The 20,943-nt window shown below is 40.3% G+C and overlaps 1 protein-coding gene across 11 annotated transcripts in view; it reads left to right on the top strand.

Moving 5' to 3' along the window:
• BLTP1 (bridge-like lipid transfer protein family member 1) overlaps positions 1-20,943 on the top strand; it is a 104,942-nt gene that overhangs the window by 38,386 nt on the left and 45,613 nt on the right. For all 11 annotated transcript variants that reach the window (XM_081876530.1, XM_081876528.1, XM_081876527.1 and 8 more), the window contains exons 24-44: positions 9-128; positions 364-644; positions 1,348-1,598; positions 2,063-2,318; positions 2,973-3,816; positions 4,730-4,800; positions 6,600-6,773; positions 8,592-8,712; positions 8,999-9,142; positions 9,468-9,595; positions 10,351-10,553; positions 10,813-11,010; positions 11,097-11,308; positions 11,661-11,812; positions 12,517-12,667; positions 13,694-13,846; positions 14,214-14,454; positions 16,403-16,551; positions 17,048-17,267; positions 18,385-18,543; positions 19,617-19,792. In XM_081876530.1, coding sequence (XP_081732656.1) covers positions 9-128; positions 364-644; positions 1,348-1,598; positions 2,063-2,318; positions 2,973-3,816; positions 4,730-4,800; positions 6,600-6,773; positions 8,592-8,712; positions 8,999-9,142; positions 9,468-9,595; positions 10,351-10,553; positions 10,813-11,010; positions 11,097-11,308; positions 11,661-11,812; positions 12,517-12,667; positions 13,694-13,846; positions 14,214-14,454; positions 16,403-16,551; positions 17,048-17,267; positions 18,385-18,543; positions 19,617-19,792 — 4,404 coding nt within the window. The remainder of the gene's footprint in view (positions 1-8; positions 129-363; positions 645-1,347; positions 1,599-2,062; positions 2,319-2,972; positions 3,817-4,729; positions 4,801-6,599; positions 6,774-8,591; positions 8,713-8,998; positions 9,143-9,467; positions 9,596-10,350; positions 10,554-10,812; positions 11,011-11,096; positions 11,309-11,660; positions 11,813-12,516; positions 12,668-13,693; positions 13,847-14,213; positions 14,455-16,402; positions 16,552-17,047; positions 17,268-18,384; positions 18,544-19,616; positions 19,793-20,943) is intronic.

Genomic DNA, 20,943 nt, shown 5'->3' with positions numbered 1-20,943 from the left:
TTCTTTAGATAAGTTGCATTTCAGGCCCTTGTCCAACATCAGATGCATTAAAGTACACTATGACACGACTTGCAGTAGATGGGGCAGATATATACATTGTAGAACATGGTTGTGCCACTAATATAAAGGTAGGTGTTCTTTTCGTATCTCATGACCCTTCATTTCTGTAGTAATTCTTAAACATTATTTTACACTTTTCTTTAAAAGAATAAGCTGTTGTTATTACATCATGTGCTTGGGAAGGAGGTGCTTGAGGAGGGAGGGACATGGGTAATGCCATCCAAATTTCATTTATCATGGGTAGGGGGAGAGGCAGGCTTTTTACTGCTACCCACTGATATTTTTTCTCTATTTAACTTTTAGATGGGTGCTGTACGCCTTGCCAATTGTAACCTCCACAATCAGTCTGTTGGTGAAGGTGTAAGTGCTGCCATTCAAGACGTCCAGCTACGACAATACATTGAGCAAGTGAACAGTTGCCGAGTTGGCCTTCAGCCTGCAGTGCTGCGGAGAGCATATTGGCTAGAAGCAGGGTCAGTCAATTTGGGCCTTATCACTGCTGATATTGCTTTAGCAGCAGATCACCATTCTAAGCATGAAGCACAGAGACATTTTTTGGAAACTCATGATAACAGAACTAAGAGGTAAGAGAAGCTACAGGTGAAAAAATGTCTTTAAGTAGTCATATGGGTCTAAAAGTGAAAATGTGGTCATGCTTAATGGGCTATTGAATGATGCACAAGTGAAATGCTTATATTTAGGACCTTGCATGAATGAATCTTAATAAGTACTTTGCTAATAACTAGAATAAATATACTAAGGCAGAATTTTGCCATTGTGATTTAATGGGTTCCATGTTTAGGAGTTGATATACTAAACCATGAGAGTTAGTGACAAGGATTTTTGGGGAGTGGGGTTAGTTTAATTTTATGCTGCAACCCCCATGCCATAGCCTAAGTCTTTAGAGCAGCAGTTCTCAACCTGTGGGTCCTCAGATGTTGTTGGACTACAACTCCCATCACCCTTAGCTAGCAAGGCCAGAGCTCAGGGATGATGGGAGTTGTAGTCCAACAACATATGGGGACCCACAGGTTGAGAACCGCTTCTTTAGAGGCACGCTCCCGTTATTTTTAGTGACAGTTGGCTTCCTTAAGCACCTGCCTGCTTCTAAAAAACATCCAACCCAGCCTTCTTAATCTGTGCAGATTAATTTGCTTGTTTGGCTAAATGGGTAAAATAATTAGCCTCAATTTCTGTGGAAGTTTGGGGGCTAGTAATACTTGGAATGAGATTATTCCATTGAATTAAAATATGCCTCTTTTTAAAATGTTACCTTTTCTTTTGTAGGTTATGGTTTTTATGGCCAGATGATAATACAAAGAATAAGAGAAGTAAGAACAAGTGTGGCTGTCTTGGAGGTTGTAGGTTTTTCGGTGGCACAGTTTCAGGATTAGACTTCTTCAAGCTTGAAGAGCTGACACCATCAAGTAGCTCTGCTTTTTCAAGTACAAGTGCCGAATCAGATATGTTTTATGGACAATCTTTGCTACAGCCTGGAGAATGGATTATTACCAAAGAGCTTCCCAAAATTATGGATGGTAATTAGTGTGTGTGTGTGTGTGTGTGTGTGTACAAATGCATATATTTGACATAATATTAATATATTTTGGATATTATTTAACATCATAGTAAATAATTTCCCATTTAACACTAGCTAGCTAGTGGCATAAATAAAATAGCCATTATTTAGGGGAAAGTGACATAAAGAGCTGTCACTGAAATACTGTTGTTGTTATGATTATTGCTACATACATAATTCAATTGGTATGCCTAGTTTATAATATTGGAGATGGATAATATGTTGTACTGTAAAAAGATATTCCAGATTGGTAACTGGGTTGATTCATGGATAGCTTGTTAAAATTTCTACAAAAAATTACAAATAAAACATATATGTACTTACTCCTCAATTTGGAAATCCTTTTTACAAGAACAAAGGGGAAGTGCTAATACCTTTATTATTGACTGTTTTGTATATAATATTTTCTTGCTTTGTTCTTAGGCAAGGCAAATGGCATTAAAAGGAAAGATTGGGAATGCCGAACTGTGGGAATAGAAGAAAGAAAATCTCAGCACCTGAATTTACAAGTACCGCTACGATCTCATAGTTCTTCCTCCTCTTCAGAAGAGAATAGTAGTTCTAGTGCTGCACTCCCCTTGCTTGCAGGTGATAGAGAAAGCCCTTCTTCTGCTGTTGAAGACCACTTGGGGCAAAAGGAGTTCTTGGCAGGTGCAAAAAGAGAAGATGCCCATGGAAGGTGAATATGCTGCTTCTCAATGTTCATTTACAAATGCTTTGGCTATAGAAGGTAAAAACATCTGTGGCAATGCTGGCGACGGATAGTACCCAACTAACTTATTCCAGCAGTGCAAAGATTTCCGTGTGGGCAGCATTCATCCCACCTATGAGTACCCCCTATATCTATACTGGATTTCCCCCCAACACTCCAGAGCGGATTTGGGGAGGGCACAAGGAGAGGAGGGGGTAAAGTTATTTGGCTCAGGTTGGAATCATAGTGCTGACAAAATGGCTGATTTTGATGCTACCCATCAAGTCTAGACTTGTTGCTTCCTTGCTATGTAGAGCACTGGAGGAGTGAGGGGCAGGAGAGAGGAACCATTAGCTTATACAGTGTATGGATTATATATAGTGGCTACTGTCCAGTCCATTATATACTCTATACTGAAGATACATTGAAAAGAAATTGGGACTTTAGCAGGTGCCATAGTTTGTGGAATTGTGAGCTTTGTTTAATCACTTATTGCAATTTTCATGAATCCTGTGATTATTGATTATAATGCAAATTTATTTATTCAAATCATTCATATTCCACTGTTCAACTGGAAAGTTTCTTCTTATTATAGAGAACATATGTATCATTATTGAGAAGAATGTTTTCTCCCCCTTCTAGTTCTGCAGCAGAAGGTTCAGAAAGTAGTCCTGTATCTCCTAACCTCCAAGAGAGACCTGTTGGACAATCTCCTCTTAGATCTCCTTTGAAACGGCAAGCATCAGTATGTTCTACTCGACTTGGAAGTACCAAAAGTCTTACTGCAGCCTTCTATGGAGATAAACAACCTGTTCCAGCTGGTGTGCAGTTCAGCAGTGATGTCTCCCGCAGTGATGAAAATGTCTTAGACTCTCCAAAGCAAAGGAGAAGCTTTGGTTCATTCCCATATACCCCTTCTGCAGACTCAAATTCATTTCATCAGTATCGCTCCATGGACTCCAGCATGTCAATGGCTGATAGCGAAGCCTACTTTTCAGCAGCTGAGGACTTTGAACCCATAAGCAGCGACGAGGGTCCAGGAACATATCCTGGAAGAAAAAAGAAGAGAAAGCAAGCCAAACAAATTGATTATGGGAGAGGTTCAATCTATCACAGTGTAGAAGGACCCTTGACTACTACATTGCATGGAGAAACTAGTCACGATCCAAAGGTCATACCAATAAAAACTCATCCCTCCCAAGCATCATTTGTTTCTGCTTTGGGAGTAGAAGATGAACTTGTAGAGCATTTATATGTCATAGAAGCTGAGAAGGCTCCAGAGAATGAGCAAATTACTTCCCAGCAGCCTGTAATGAACTGCTACCAAAGTTACCTTACCCAGTACCAAGTGGTTAACTGGTCAGTCAAACATCCGACAAACAAAAGAACCTCGAAATCATCCTTACATCGCCCTTTAGATCTTGACACTCCGACTAGTGAGGAAAGTTCCTCATCTTTTGAACAGCTTTCTGTCCCAACCTTTAAGGTAAAAAAATAGCACAGTGAATTTGAAATCAATTTAAAGGAAAGCAAGCACTTGATTGGGTTGTAAAAAATCCATGGGGAGTGTATAGTGTTAGTGAATTGTTGTTATGGTGAACTTTGAAATGATGTGCTAAAGTTATATAAAATAATTATCATGGATAAGTGTGTTGGAATTAAAGTTGTAACTTGGGAAATGGGAATGAGTTAGGGTTAGATACATAATCACATAGGAGTTAAATGGTTAGCATATCTGCTTTACCAAAAAACAATTCACGCCAGTTCTTCACAGCCATACATACAATTTATTTGAATTATGAATCAGTAAACAAGAGCTGAAATATTCTGTTGTAAATCTCTTCAAAGTGTTCATAAGACTGATTTTCATGAAGAAGTGCTCTGATTGGGTTTCTATTTCAAGGTTCAGTCAGGGCGTTTTATATCTATTAAATATGTGGTTTTGTGTAACATCTTTACAAAGTATCGATCCATTGAACGCTTAGGACTTATGCATCTTGTTAGAATCATAGAATTGTATAGTTGGAAGTTACCCCAAGCATCATCTAGTTCAGACCCCTGCAATGCAGGAATCCTGCCCACAGCCATACCTTGGTGGGCTCGAACCAACCAACCTCCTGGTTAACAGCCAGACACACTGACCCCTTGTGTTGCTTTCAAGCAATGTTTTTAAAAGTATAACGTGGAATTATGTGGTGCACTTCTTGTTGTTTTTTAAACAAATCTGTATCATCAGTGCAGATTTCAGCTGTAAATTCAACTGTAAAGTCAAATGTAGACATGTAGCAGTGTTCATAGTGATAGAGGAAATACAAATAGGATATTGCATGTTAAACTCCTATATAGGTTGTAAGGTTAAAACCCCTAGAACAGAAGTAATAAGAAATTTTCTTTTCTAGATTGTTAAGCAGGGTCTCACAGCGAATGCTCTCCTGGATCGAGGTATGCAGTTTACAGGATCAACATCTAAGTGAGTAACAAATTGCAATATGTTTGTTATATTGTAAAAGTCAATTCCCCTTCCTGTGTGCTTGAAAGACTGTGGCAGCTGCTTCTGTTGGATGCAGTCCTACACTGCAAAAGGGTATATGTAAAAACCATGACCATGTCAACAGGGCTGAATCATTCCCACCCAGTTGCCACCCTCCATCTGAGTGAGATGCTAATTGTGTCACATTCCCATGCACACCATGGATTTGCACACCACCCAAGCAGCTTCCATGCTGCTTGAAGCATATAAGAAGGAAATCTTAAAAATAGGCTGATACAGTGGTACCTCGGGTTACATATGCTCGGGTTACATACGCTTCAGTTTACAGATGCTTCAGGTTACAGGCTCTGCTAACCCAGAAATAGTACCTCGGGTTAACTTTGCTTCAGGACGAGAACAGAAATCATGCTCTGGCGGCGCGGCGGCAGCCGGGAGGCCCCATTAGCTAAAGTGGTACTTCAGGTTAAGAACAGTTTCAGGATAAGAACGGACCTCCAGAACGAATTAAGTTCTTAACCTGAGGTACCACTGTATAATTATTTTTCTTTTTCTTTGAGTCTTCCCCAGTTTGAACAATTTCCCCATTTTGCAGTAATGACTATACTGATCTATAAGACCAGGGCATCATTAAACATGCTTCTGCTTTCCAGAATCTCACAAAGTATGGTGCTGAATCAGAGATAGACGTCTTTCCTGTTCCTTTCCAATGATCCCTGTGTTAAAATTCTGCTTGCTTTGAAACATCCTTGCAATCTGATGCTGTTAGACTAAAGAGCAAAGTGTACCTCCCCATTGGCTATCTGCTCTAAGCACAAATGGCTTTTCAGGGGATTATGGAAATGATTGTGAAACATTCTACCATCTGACGGATAAAAAGCATGCACAGGCTTGATAAGTGGTGCCAGACTGTGTAAATGTGAGAGTCTTATGTGTCATTTTCCTTATGTTTGTTTCCGATTAAAAAATTCTCATTCAGGGTAGCTTGTTTATGATGATGAATCAAGGCATGCTGCTTTCAAAACAAATTTCAGTCATTGGAGCTGTTGATAATCTCATGCATACTAGTCACTTGCAGTTTGCTTTCCATAATGCATGCAGTCATGTACAGCTGAGCATGTAGAAGCTGTTTAATGCTGACACTGTTGAGATTGTACTTGGATTTCTTTGAAGCATAAAGCTTGCAAGCTCTCTTTAGATAACCCACATTTCTTCCCTAGCATCTTTTCCCCTTTGAATGTCCGTGTAATGCTTTGTAGTACATTTCATTAGACATATTGGGCTGAGTCTTCTAGGAAATATTGAAGGAGACAAAAGAAGTATATGTGCCCTGTGGGTACTAGTAATCTCTGATTTACATTGTGACTGAAGGCACTTGCTAATTGGCTAAAGCAATTATGCCTTTAATGTCCTGAACTGACAGCATAAACTACATCCTTATTTACGAATCACTGAATTATGAACCAAAAATATGTTTTTGAGGTTAGGTTAAGCTAGTCATTTGAGAAAACACCCAACAAATAAATGTGCCAATGCTGCAGTCTTACTGGGATTCTTATCTTTGTGATTGAATTGGCCTTCTGTGAACACCTGCCATTCTTCAAATTAGACAGCTTATTAAACACTCTCACCTTGTGCTCTTAGCACTGCAAGATAGTTGTATCTTGAAAAGAGGGTTAGCCAAATAAATGCTTCTAATAAATTCTGCTGTATCAAGTAACAATAGAAAGCAGCTGCATATTTTCTTTAAAAACTAATAATTTGTACTTTTGTTTGTTTAGTAACCCATATACTCCCTTGGATAAGAAAATCCTTGATAATACAGATGATGAAACAATAACGGAGGAATGGACGCTCGATCACCCAGTTTCCCAGACACGAACAACCGCTATTGTGGAAATAAAAGGAACTGTGGATGTAGTTCTCACTCCTCTTGTAGCAGAAGCTTTAGACAGGTATTTCACATTTTGGGGAGAAGAATGAACCTAACAGTCTGAACTTATAACAAACAGCTGATGGGATCACATACATGGGCTTGTTGCAGCAGCACAAGTCATGGTGTTGTTTTGGTGCTTCAAATGGTCAAGGATAACCAGCCTCAATGTTGACATGGTAAAGTATTGCTGCATGTCAGCCCAATCTCTGAGTGGTGTGAGGTTCCAGGTGCTTACCCAGGGTTCATGTTTCCTTTTGGAAATGAGGCACGGTGGCAACTGTGGTGTTTTTAGGATATATAATTTATTTATACATATATACAACCTGACCCTATAATAGAGCAGTTCACAGCATCAACACCCCAAAAGGGTCTTGTTTCTCCAATAGCCACAGCCTTGGATTCAAATAGTTTGCTGCTTTACTCTACAGCTCCAAACTCTGGGTTCAACTTCTAACTAACTATGAGCTGGGGGAGCGGTCACCCATTTGCCATCTCACATTTGCCATCTCACACAAAGCCTTTCTCCTTTGTTTCCCTTAATGGCTCATCACCCAGCCTTATCACAGGAAGCTAGCCTGACATATTTTAAGAAATGAGTTGCAGCCAAATAAGGATCACTTCAATGTCCTTTCTTATCTGTCTCACTGGAACTAGAGATATCTCTCTCTCTTGCATTGTTGAAATACTGTGGTTGCAAAACACCAGTATTAATTAGAAGAAGAGTTTGGATTTGATATCCTGCTTTATCACTACCCGAAGGAGTCTCAAAGCGGCTAATCTTCTCCTTTCCCTTCCTCCCCCACAACAAACACTCTGTGAGGTGAGTGGGGCTGAGAGACTTCAAAGACATGTGACTGGCCCAAGGTCACCCAGCAGCTGCATGTGGAGGAGCGGGGAATCGAACCTGGTTCACCAGATTACGAGTCTACTGCTCTTAACCACTACACCACACTGGCTATCACCTCTGCTTGCTCTGCTCACCAACCCTTCCTACCCCATTGCCCTTCTCCCACACCTTACCAATCTCCTCCCTTTATACCTTATCCACCCCCTTGCCTATCTCTCTCCAGTTTTACCCAAGGCCCTCCCCTATTGCCCCACACCCTTTTTAAGGTATAGGGAAGCACTTTGCACAATAGTTTGCTAAACTGCTGAGTAAAGGGCCTCTCTCTGTTAAACAGCTTGCTTGGGCCTACCTGCCCATTCCTCATGTTGATATGACTGCCTGTTGGCAAGCGAAGTGAACTGCAGCATGTGACAACACATTACGTTTCTAAGAATATAGGAAGATAATTTGCAGTACATGCCAAGGCCAACTGGCTAGGCAGTCCCAACAAACTATTAAGTGTTCATGTTGCGCCACACTCCAGTGATGCAACACACTGACTTGTTCTGGTCCTGACAGAGACCCTACCCCATTATCCCATGTTCTGCCAGACCATAAAAGGTTGGGAGAAGCATAGGGCTGCCAAAGGTGAAACTTAGTTAAGCAAAGGGACCCACAAAAGCAGGTCACTACTGTCTCTTTGCAGGGATTGATTGGAGGGCTTCCCATGTATTGAGGAAGCACAAGACTCCTGCTTGGTGTTTGTAGGAGAACCTAACATTTGTGGAAATTTGATCAGTTGCCAGAACCAAATGTCTAGGTTTAGAACTGGCAAATGGTTTTAGAGAAAAGGTTTAGACTCAATTTGCTTCAGTATCTCCCCTTCCCATCGTCCCCACCTCACACCCATATTTTTCTAAAAAGGTAAGCTAATAAATGTTTGTAACCTATGTATGGTTCGTGTCTTAATTTTATTTCTTATGAGATTGTTTTGAACTAATTTTCCTACAGGTATATCGAGGCAATGGTTCACTGTGCTTGCACATGTCACCCTGCAGCCATTGTGGATGATTTACATTGTAAGGTCCTCAGAGAAGCTGTACAGAACAGAAAAACAACCTTCTCAGAAAATGTATGTTTATTATGTCATAGTATCTTTACTAAATGCATAAGGTTTATTCACAGAAGGTGGGGTTGGAAAGGAAATAGCCATGGTGATGTTTGCTTCTGTCTCTCTTTTGTAAGTAGTAGTGGTCTGCTTAAGAACAGGGAGAGACATCACAGCTTTTGATTAAGTTACTTTGCTTTAGTTCCTTACCTAAAAGATCTTTCTGAACTCTCTGAATTATGTGCCATTTTTACTTCTGCTAGCTTAAAGGGGCTAAATGGAGCACTAACTGGCATCACTTTCTCCCCAGCTGTCCTCCAAGCAGGATATCAGAGGAACAAAAATAGAAACCCCTGCTGCGGGAACAACACAAGTAAAAACACAGACAAATCTTTCTCTCAAGCAAGATAATGTGACCATTAAAGGTCTTCAAGCCAATGTTTCACTGCCCAAGGTAATAAGCAATATGACCAAGAAAACTTGCAAGATGGGTTGTTTTATGCATTAGCTTAATGTTATATCTTATTGTACCAGCAGCATGGCACCAAGGCATAAAATGGAGAGCTGCATGGGGACAAGACACTCCATTTTTCTTGATCCCACTTCAAACAAGATAGTTTGGCTGTTCAGTTAACATTGTTATTTTAGCAGCATTTGGGTGAAGTGATATTCAGGTTGTTGGTTTTTTTGGATTCAGTGGGATGAAAAGTAAGCCTTGTTTTATATCCTTAAAGAACACGGCAAAGGTTTTCATTATTCTTTCGAATCGCTTTTTGTAGGTAAACTTGTGTTTACTGCAAGCGTCAGTGGAAGAATCGTCAGGCACAGCTGCAAGCAAAAATGTTACCCATGTTTCTTTAGTGGCTTTGTGTTTTGATAGGATTGCTACACAGGTTCGTATGAACAGGTAAGGGAGTACCCTTTGATAATTCATAGTGTCTGTTTGTAGTCACATAGCAGAGCTTAATAAAGTTCCCGTCAAGCAATTTCTTGATAGCAACTTCTTCCTAAATTAGAAAGTAAGTCTCAAACTGAGATGGAAAAAGAAAGGAATGGGTTCAAATTATTCCAGATTTTCTCAAAACGAGTGCAGTGTAGATTTCTGGGCGAAACGTTATGATATGTTAAATATGGTTTAACCATCTTGTCCTATGTATGATAAGCATTTCATATTAGATGATATAGGGCAGACTTGTGATGTATATCTTGCAGTAATAATAATAATAATAATAATAATAATAATAATAATAATAATAATAATAATAATAATAATAAAGGCCAGGTGGAACAACTCTGTCTTACAGGTCCTGCGCAAAAAAATCAGATCCTGCAGGGCCCTGGTCTCATGAGGCAGAGCGTTCCACCAGGCCGTAGCCAGTATTGAAAAGGCCCTGGCTCTGGTTGAAGCTAATCTAACTTCCTTAGGGCCCAGGACCACTATTTATGGACCTTGAGGCTCTCCGTGGGGCATACCGGGAGAGGCGGTCCCGTAGGTAGTAGTGACTGTGAGAACTATGACTTTCACCTGATTGCCCTGATCAGTTATTGTTTTTGCTATTAGCATTTATTTAGGCAACAAAAGCACTTGAATTGTAAATATGTTTGCTGATGGTACAAATGAAGTTTAAGAAACGACTCAAATATTTCCTTTTCATTTAAAAGGGGTATTGTTGAAGAAAATCCAAACAGTACCGAAACGAGGAGAAGCTCTGTAACTTTTGACAAGTATGTCCATACCAATAAGATGCAGCCTCAGTCTTCTGGTTCTCTGCGATCTAATGCTGGAGCAGAGAAAGGAAAAGAAATTGCAGCAAAGCTTAATATTCACCGTATTCATGGGCAGCTCAGGGGCCTTGATACAGCAGGTAAACTTGCTTGTAATCCTAGTTTCAAAGAGTTTCCACTACAAAACACTTATCAGAACTGCATTACCTATTTCTTGTTAAAATTTACTCATTGCAGCAAATTTTCACTGTTGGAATAACGTATAGCCATAGCACAATGGCCTAAAATGTGCACTGCTCTAGTCTTATGTTTTGAACTGTATCTGCATTCCCACAAATGAAATAAATAACATTTTACTGGACAGCTATACTGATATCAACAATATTTTCCTCCCTGCAGATATTGGGACCTGTGCCATAACAGCGATCCCTTTTGAAAAATCAAAAGTCCTTTTCACATTGGAAGAGTTGGACGACTTTTCATTTGTAGATGAAACGGATCATCAGGCAGTTCCAGATGTAACACGGATAGGTCCCAGCCAAGAGAAATGGGGCTGGATAATGTTTGAGTGTGGAATCGAAAATTTGACAATAAAAGGTAAAGCAACATATTGGACCATTTCTTTTGTGCCCTAACATAATAAAGTGAGCAAACCAACATTTCCCTCTTTCTTATACTTCTAGGTGGCAGACAGTCGGGTGCTGTTTTATATAGTACATTTGGGAACATGGGTAAATCTTCAGCTGCAGAAAGGGGTGGATTGCTTGCATCCAACAATTCTTCTGATTCTCCAACTGGTAGTGGTTACAATACTGATGTCTCTGACGAAAATCTCCCCTGTGATCAGTTAAGTGCTGCATCAGACACTCATCCAAATTCCATTTCAGATGAGCAGGTGAGACATGTTTTCTTTTTTCTTTGTATACATATATATACATATATACTGATTTTGACAAAGTAATAATCATAAATAAATAACCTCTTGCGATGGTTTGACCCCTTTACATTTTAACAGTACAAGGCATGTTTTCTAACGTTCTTGTTTGGTAGCAACACATTTTCTTATTTGCTAAATGGATCTGATTTTCCTGTCATTGCTCACTTTGGATGCATCCCACTGGGAAAGCATGCAATCCACAAGCACTTTCAGAATATTTTAAAGAACTGGAAGCATTTCTTCCATTCTGAAAAGCAAATTTATCTTGCACCTTTCTTTCTTCTCTCTTCCCTTTATCTTTTTTATATAGGATGAAGGGGTTGAATCAGATGATCTGAAAAAAGACCACCCTCTAAGGCCACCTCCACCTGATTCTTGTAGCATGAAATTGACAATCAAAGAAATTTGGTTCAGTTTTGCTGCTCCTACAAATGTGCGTTCACCTGCCCATATATTTTCAAGGTACGGTGGTTTCCACTTTAGAGTATTCAGACTGCGTACTGTAGTCTTTTAGGCCAAACCACATGGTATGTTAGCTATGTATCTTTGCCTTGAAGTACAGGGTTCCCCCCCCTCCATATACACAAATGGGGGCCCTTATGTGCTCTCAGTCCAGACGAGTCTCCCCTCAGTGTCTATAATTTGTATTGGGTGGGGGAACTCTCCAACTCCCAGTTAAACCTTTCTTCCTATGCAAATTGCAGGCATTCTAGATCAGGATCCTAGCAGGAGGCAAAGAGTTACTTTGTCCATGGTAGCGTCTTGATCCAGATCAAGCTCCTCGCCTGAGTTTTCTGAGCTGAGGAGCTTTCACTTCAACTGTTGCAGTAGGTAGTTATTGTCATAACAAAGGTCTACTTAACAATTACTTCAGTTCATAATTATCCAGATTTGGCATTGATCGCTAGCATTGTCTCCTTGATCTGCATTGCTAAGTCTATAATAAACTTTTGGAACTTAACATGCTTTATATGAGCTGGCTTTTGATTGGGTTCCTAATACTAGGTTTCAACGCTACCAGGGTTGTTGGTGTTTATGGAAAAACAATTAAACCTTTCAAGTGTACAGTTAAAGAATATTTAAATGGAAATTCCATATTCAGTCACCAGAGTTGCTACTAAGGAAGGTGAAATTATCCTTTTATATCTGATTTTCCCCCCCAACAGGCAGCTGAACCTTCTAAGCACAGCAACTCCTGCTGTTGGTGCTTGGCTTCTTCCTATTGATCAAGTGAAGTCCTCCTTAAACAAATTAGAAACAGAAGGAACACTACGGGTTTGTGCTGTCATGGGCTGTATAATGACCGAAGCCTTAGAGGTGGGTGTGTTGCTGATGAATAGATAAACAATTAAGTGTATCACTACTTCCTTTAAAAGTGGTTTAATTTTCAAAAGTGTGTTGGCAGGCCCTTCTGGGTTCATAGTTGCAAACACTTCTTAGCTCAGTATAGTTTTCCTAGCCTGTTCCTTTGGAATAAATGGAATAACCTCTTGGAGGACAAACAGAATGCAAATGTGAATATTATAATGCCAATCTGGAAAAGGATATTAATATTGATATTGGCATCTTTGCATTTTAAAAATAATTGTACTTCTACATTCAAATACCTGAACCTTGGAAAGTACTGGAACAGTGCTGAATGCTTTTTTCTGGCCTGATATTAACACTTCTACAGTCCTTCTGCATGTGGCTTTGAACTAGTTGTTTACCTTACAGTAGTTATTTCTAGCCCTAATATTTCATTAGTAGGCTATCATATGAAACCAGGCCAAAACATTACTCGATATATCATTACATTTTCCATGCATCTCAAATTGTTATTAGGGTGATCCTTGCAGAAACAGAATGAATGTTTTTTGGTGCTCAGGTGACTTGTATTTTAATTTATTCTGATTGCATAATGATTTTCATTACTAATTGCAGTACTTGAGTACTTAGTATTTTGTCGTATACTGATGTGGCTGTGGTAGAAGATGAATACTAGACATACAACTGAAGAGACTGAAAGACTAGGGATTTGTACTCGATAAAAATTGTGGGTTCATAAAACATGTTGCTAGGTTTATTTGTTTTCTGTAGTTTTCATATAATGTGAAATGCATAAGAAGTTAGGTTTTTTCAACCTTCTGTTTTAACATAAATCAAAAATAATGAAATATTACAATGTTGCTAAAATGGTAATGCCTTTAAATAGTAAAATCCTAATATAATTCTGCATCTAGGTTTTGGTATATGCACAATATGCACAGGCCTGGTGCTAGATTTGTAATGTGTTGTGTATTGATGTATTCTGATGTATTGAATCAGTGAATTTAATAAATGTAACCACTTTTATATGTTCAGAACAAAAGCATACACTTTCCTTTAAGAAGCAAGTACAACAGACTCACTAAATTAGCCCGTTACCTACAAGAAAATCCTTCTTGTTTGCTGTGTAATATACTGCACCACTATCTTCATCAAGCAAACTATTCCATCATTGAAGATGCAACTATGGTAAGCTAATTTGTCATGTGTTTACAAATGTATTTAAGTGGAAATTATTTTCTTAAATTTCCTAGCCAAACCTGTATGTTTTCAAGTGTCTGAATTGCTTTGGCCATAAAGTGTTCTGTTGAAATAGCACAGAGACGTTAATGTGGTAAGATAAAAGAAAAAAATAAACCTTGTTTTCTTTTAATAAAATCAAGAACTTGAAGGTCCATCCCAGCTGGGCTGTTGTGGGCTATCTGGTAGAATCTGTTGTCTGAAAGAAGTATAGGTTGGCTCCTTGCATACCCTGGTTGGGTCCCCCTTTTACAGGCTAAAAGGAGTTCCTATTTTTGAATTTGTTTTTCGAATGTACTATGTGTTTGTCTTCTAGAGCGATGGCCTTCCTGCTCTGGTGACGTTAAAGAAAGGTCTCATTGCGCTTGCTAGACAGTGGATGAAATTCATTGTGGTAACGCCAGCCTTCAAAGGGGTGAGTTTACATAGGCCAGCTCAGCCAATGAAACTCCAGTCAACTGTACACCATGAGCAAGAGGATGGCTTTGGCCTAGACAATGGAGGTGGTCTTCAAAGTGACACGAGTGCTGATGGAGCAGAATTTGAGTTCGATGCAGGTATCTTTGTATTTCAACTACACTTTCTCAGCTTAACTTGCTTCTGTAAATGTACTGTGTTAAACTTTTCTTTTTCTTCTTTCTTCTTTCCCACTCCATACACATCCTCTTATGTAATGACTATCAGTTGCACAAGCAGACATTGGGTTTTGTTTTCTTTAAGCTAATCTACTTTGCTTTGGGAATAAATAATAATAATTGCTTCTGTCTTTTCCTTCTGTGTGCTATTGCATATTTCATAATGGAATGGAATGCTTAAGGCTAGTATATATGTTCCTTGCTTATCCTTAGATAAGGTATGCAACTTAGTTGCTTCACAAGCTGAACTTATAGCCTCTAATACAGGAATAGTTAACCTTTTGGGCTACATTCACCTTTGGCCAGCCTTCTGTGGGCTGCATGGCAGCAGTAGGTGTAACTATGCTGCACTCAACGTGCACACACAGGACAGAAGACACTCAGGCAGATATACAGATATACAGACACACAGACTCTTCCTCTGATCAATTGAGATGGAGAACTTATGATTCCCTGCCCACTCATTAAATGATTGATTTAAAGACTGAAAATTTGCATCCCCGTCAGGATGCTGACTGGGTGAAAAGATGTAAGCCCCCAAACTGTGTCTACTTAATACTTGTCATTTTTGCTACCAGAATTTGTGATCTTGGAGGGCCAGAAAAAATTGCTTGGGGGCTGAATCAGGCCCCCAAGCAATTAAGAATCAATGAGATCTTAGTGTGTAATACTTTAAAACATGGTTAGCATGGACAGTAAGTTCAGTTACATATCTGCTATTGCATTTCTGCTTGCAAATTTATCAAACATATTTTGATTTCAACCTACACAGAAGTGTTGTCTGTGCCACATGGAATTAATTAGTAGTGGTTGTGCAGTCTTCGTCTATTCAGGTATTCCTTTCTCCACACAATTAACATTGCATACAGAGATAAGCATGTTCTTCCCATCCCTTTCATCCCTGTTTCTTTTGCCCTACATGAGTTGGAGGGTGACTGCAGCCGGAAGCGTATTTTAATTGTGTAGGATCCTCAAGTATTTTAAAATCTTGGTTATCCAGGGTTCTAGAATGTGATGGACTTACATGAGAAGAGCCAGTTCCCTGCTGCAGACAGTTGCTCTACAGTTTATACAGGGAGGTGGACGGTTGGGTGAATTTGCTTGACTCTGCTGTCTCCTGTTCACATTGTTAATGGCATGGAGAAAGGAACACTTGGAAGAGGGCTCTTGTGTTAGGGAAAACTGGGGGGGGCGGGGGAATTAATCAAAACGTTTAGAAATGGACAACTATGCTAGAGTGTGCAAGTTGGCAGCAAATATTACACTTTGGAAGCAAGTACATACTTATTTAGTATCGGCAGCACCTTCTGAAGCTTTTTAGCCCAACAAGAAAGAAAATATTGCAGTTCTGAACACTAGTCTTGTTACCATTATGTAACTATATTGAATTACAATTTTGCTTCCCACACAACTATTGAAAAACGTGTGTATTAGAAAAGACTCAACAAATCGATATTTGTGGTTCCTAGTAATTTTGCTGTATCTTAAGTACAATATGAAAAACACTCTAATAATGCTGCTACATAAAGCTTTTCACTTAGATTGCCATAAATTGACAAAGAAGATCTTGATGCAAAGGCAGTTGTGAAAAGAGCATACAAATGGAAAACTACTTTATAGTTGTGGCAAAGAGACAAGGAAAAAAATGGATGTGAACAGCTCAGTTTTCAGAAATGCATTATACTCTTTGAAATGTCAACAGGCCCATGTTTTAGGGTCTCAAATTGGGTTTAAATCAGATGTCTGCAATTCTGTGTACCAGATGTAAATGAGCACTTACAGGGCAGCCTAGTAATAAGCATCCTCAATAACCAATAGCCTTGGCTACATTTCTCCTATAATTAATCCGTGCAACTGTTGGATGTTTCAGCCACTGTCAGTGAACATACAATGCTTCTGGAAGGAACTGGTGCCCGCCCCCCGCCCGCTGGTGTTTCTTCTGGTCCTGTGACAGGGGCTGAGATTATGAGGAAATTATCCAAGACTCATACACATAGTGATTCTGGTCTTAAAATAAAGGTAAAACTGCTTTATTCTTAAAATGAGGAGGAGATTGGATATAAAACAAGCCACTTTGTGCAGTGCCTTCCCCCGGCATCAAATGTAGCTTCATGAAGGTTTCACAGAGAGGAGGTGATTCAGAAAACCATACTCTGAAGCTCTTCTCTATTCTTTAAAGCGGGTGAGGGCTGTGGGGTGAGTGTGATGAAATATGCAAGTGGATAAGGTGTAAAGGGGTGGGGGTTGGTCATGTGTACAGAGAGGAGGGGTTGGCAAAGGTGTTGTGGCAAGCAGAGTGACAAAAGAATTTATATATATGTACCATCTGATCTTAACTTTGTTTACTGAGAATTCAGACCTACTGATGTCTGGCTATGTCTTGGGCTGCAATCCAAGCTATGCTTTGGGAATTGACGCTTCCTCTGGTTCTAATTGGTGTGACTTGTACATAAATAAACATGTGCAGGAGCTGACTTATGGTAGACTTATTGCGATGCCTATGTTTACATTTCAGGGTATCCATCCATATCACTCCCTGAGCTACACTAGTGGAGATACAGCTACAGACTCTCCGGTACATGCTGGTCGTTCTGGGCTACTTACCAAAGAAAGTCCAAGAAAAGAGAGCCTACTCAGCTACTTGACAGGAAGCTTTCCTAGCCTACACAATCTCTTGGAAGGGACCCCTCAAAGAAGTGCTGCAGCCCCTAAAAGTAGTTCTTTAACAAGAGCAGGTACAGAATGCTTGTAGTATGGTTCAGTTCTAGCCGTGAAAGCGTTGACTGATAGCTTAATTTCACAAAATTGATGTTGCCCTACTTGTTGCCTTCCAATAGCCCAGACACTAAGGTTGATGTTATTTCCTCAAGTGTAAGATGTCCTCAGGTGGGATGTACAGTGGTGCCCCACAAGACGAATGCCTCGCAAGACGGAAAACTCGCTAGACGAAAGAGTTTTCCGTTTTGGAGGTGCTTCGCAAAACTAATTTCCTATGGGCTTGCTTCGCAAGACGAAAATGTCTTGCGAGTTCCTGCGGGGGTTTTTTTCTCCCCCCCCCTTTTTCTAAGCCGCTTTTCCGATAAGCCGATAAGCCACTAAAAGCTGCTAAACGGCTAATAGCGTTAATCCGCTAAGCTGTCAATGGGCTTGCTTCGCAAGACGAAAAAACCGCTAGACGAAGAGAATCACGGAACGGATTCTTTTCGTCTTGCGAGGCACCACTGTATGCTACGAGTGCTTGAAGGCAGGAACACTGTTGTTTCAAAGGACACGCTCATTATCTCTGAAGCCTCATTCTTGTCTTTTCTTGAAAGTGGACAGTGAATTCCACTCTTTCTCTTCCTTCTCTCTTCCTCAGGTGTCTAAATTTTTGTGTCTGCTGTTTGTGCATAGTTGAGATAGTAGTGTGTATTTTTATTTTTATTAATTATTATTAGTTATAGGGAGCAGGTGGTGCTGTGGTCAAAACCACTGAGCCTCTTGGGCTTGCCGATTGGAAGGTCGGCGGTTTGAATCCACACGACGGGGTGAGCTTCCATTGCTCTGTCCCAGCTTCTGCCAACCTAGCAGTTCAAAAGTATGCCAATGCAAGTAGATAAATAGATACTCCTGTGGTGGGAAGCTAAATGGCTAAATGTTAACTCAGTGAGAGGTATGGGCAAATGACTTCTTCCCTCCTCTTCATTCCCAAATTGTGATATTTTTATTTAACAAGAGCTTTCAAGTTGACATTCTCTGTGTGCTTTGAAATATTTTTCTGTCTGTCAGAAGTTGAAAAATATATCACAAGTATAACTACAGAACCCACGTTTTATGGTACATGAAGTGGTCAGTTGTTATTTTATATCCTAGTGAATACCATGCCCTCTGAAATGTTATCTGAACATCCTTTATTATCGGAACCATCTTCTGTGAGTTTCTATAACTGGATGTCAAATGCTGTGGGCAACAGAGGAAGTGTGGTTCAAGAGTCTCCCGTCACCAAATCTGCACACAATAGTCTGCCAACAGGTACTGATCTGAAATTCAGTGTTTGCTTGAATATTGACTATTGTATGCAGTTCTTATGAAATACTTAAGGAGCTGACTGTTTGTTTAGAAATAATCTTCTTTGGTTGCTAACTGAATCTGATAAATTTCAGGCTGCATGGGCTGCTACATTCAGAAAAAGTAGAAACGTAAGTTGGAGCGAGCTTGTTTTTTCCTGCTCCATAGGGTGGGACTCAAGCCCAATGGCTTCAAGTTACAATAAATGAGATTCCAGCTAAACATCAGGAAGGTTGTGGACTCTCATTTGAGGTTTTTAAGCAGAGGTTGGATGATCATCTGTCATAGATGCTTTAGTTGAGATTCCTTCATTTCAGAAGGTTGGACAAGATAACCCTCAGAGTCTCTTCCAACGCTACAATTCTATGATTCTAAGAGTCCTGCTGGATTGAATACTGATTTATCCTGTCCAGTATTACATTCCCAGCAGAGCTCACTAGATTCTTCCAGAAACCCACTAGCAGGGCATCCCCCATTGTTTGCTCCTCAACATCTGGTTTTCAGAGATATGCCATCTGTGAACATGAAGTTGCTATCAAGGCCATGGGTTGTGAAAAACCAGAATGGCATTTGATTTCCTGAAGAAAGGCCAGCCATTAATTACTCTTCTCAAAAATAAAAGGGTGTAGACAAAGCAGTTATTAGAATCTTAGAATTGTAGAGTTGTAAAGAGACCCTTAGGGTCACTTGATATTTGTGTCAATATGTGTTGCTTTGCCAAATGATTGGAGACTTAAGGCCATTTATCATGCTGTCCTTCTAAACAAAGGTGGCACAGACTCCAGGCACTAAAGGATACAGTTTTTAAACCTGATTTTCACCAGCTGGAATACAGCTTGCGGGTGGTAATTTTCATACTTCAGTTTCTCCTCCTCTGGCAGTAGGTGATATGCCAGCTGAAACTGGTGCTGTATCATTAAAATGTCCCTCTTTCCTGACTTGAATTTAGTTCTCTTCTTGCTCAGTAAACTAAACAGTTTTACATATTTTAGCACTACGTATGCTGCTGGATAATTAACGCAGGAACTATTTTGTAGGGGTAGCTCCAAATCTTCCGACTATACCGTCAGCATCTGACTTCAATACAGTATTGTCCAGTGATCAGAACACATTGGATGGTACACATTCACAGCACAGTACGAGTCAGGATGATATTGCTGGAATCGAGGAAGGTAACCAGGGATTTCCTGCAGTTCAACTTGCAGATGCCCAGGTGAGTGTTTTGCCTTTAAAACTGGAGGATAAACTCCTTATCCAAGAAACCAAAGAAGGAGCTAGAATAGTTGCCCCAGTGTCCAATTATGGTAACATTTTAGCTGCTCCAGTATTTCATTTTCCCCCAGATTCTTTCTCTGACTCAATTTGCAATGTCTCTCCAGCATCTCGTTACAGATAGGTAGCCGTGTTGGTCTGCCATAGTCAAAACAAAACAAATTCCTTCCAGTAGCACCTTAAAGACCAACTAAGTCAGTTCTTGGTGTGAGCTTTCGTGTGCATGCAGTGTATCTGAAGATTTCGTGTGCATGCACATTTCGTGTGCATGCAGTGTATCTGAAGAAGTGTGCATGCACACGAAAGCTCATACCAAGAACTGACTTAGTTGGTCTTTAAGGTGCTACTGGAAGGAATTTGTTTTGTCTCCAGCATCTCGTTATGAAATGACAACTTTTGAAATCAATAATAATTATATCTTGCCATCCCAGAATAAGTGAAGGCATATCACACACTGCTGATATTGGGCCATGAGAGCAGTAGGCCACTGAACTGAGGCGAGTCTGGCAGCTCTCCTAAGCAGAGAATGGAAGGCACCTGTGCACATACATAGACAGCATTGATCTAGACCGGTGCTTCCCACTGCGTGAGCTATAGACCCCTGGGGTGTAGCGGAGTTATCTCACAGGGTTTGCAGATTAAAAGGGCACGGGGAAAGAGAGAGAGAGATTATGGCCCCTAACTGTCAGGTATTTTCCTCAGGAGGAGCTGGACAGAAACTGAACATCAGGGGCCTCATCCAAAAATAGGGTGGAGGAGGGAGAGGGTGACTGCTGGCACAAATCCCACTGTTGCCACAGCAATAGCCAGTTCTCATGCCTGGATGCTGGGTCTCCTGCAGTAGTGGCAGATGCGCAGGGCAGGTACTGTTTGTGCTAGGCTCTTTCTGATGTCAGCATGGCAGCGAGGTAGCGAGCCCCCTTTCTTCTTTAACCCCTCCTTAATCCTTCCTTGAAAGGGGGCATTATTCATACCCTCGTGACAGACTAACCTGGAGCGAGTGGCTGTGTGGCACAGAGACATCATACAGGGGATGTGGTTCATGGACACTTACACCAACCTGACTCAAAACATGGACCCTCATGGGCACCC

This window comes from Podarcis erhardii, assembly GCF_964252035.2.
Source record: "Podarcis erhardii genome assembly, chromosome: 9".
In the NCBI taxonomy this organism is placed as follows: Eukaryota; Metazoa; Chordata; class Lepidosauria; order Squamata; family Lacertidae; genus Podarcis; species Podarcis erhardii.
This window is presented reverse-complemented; position numbering and strand designations above follow the sequence as displayed.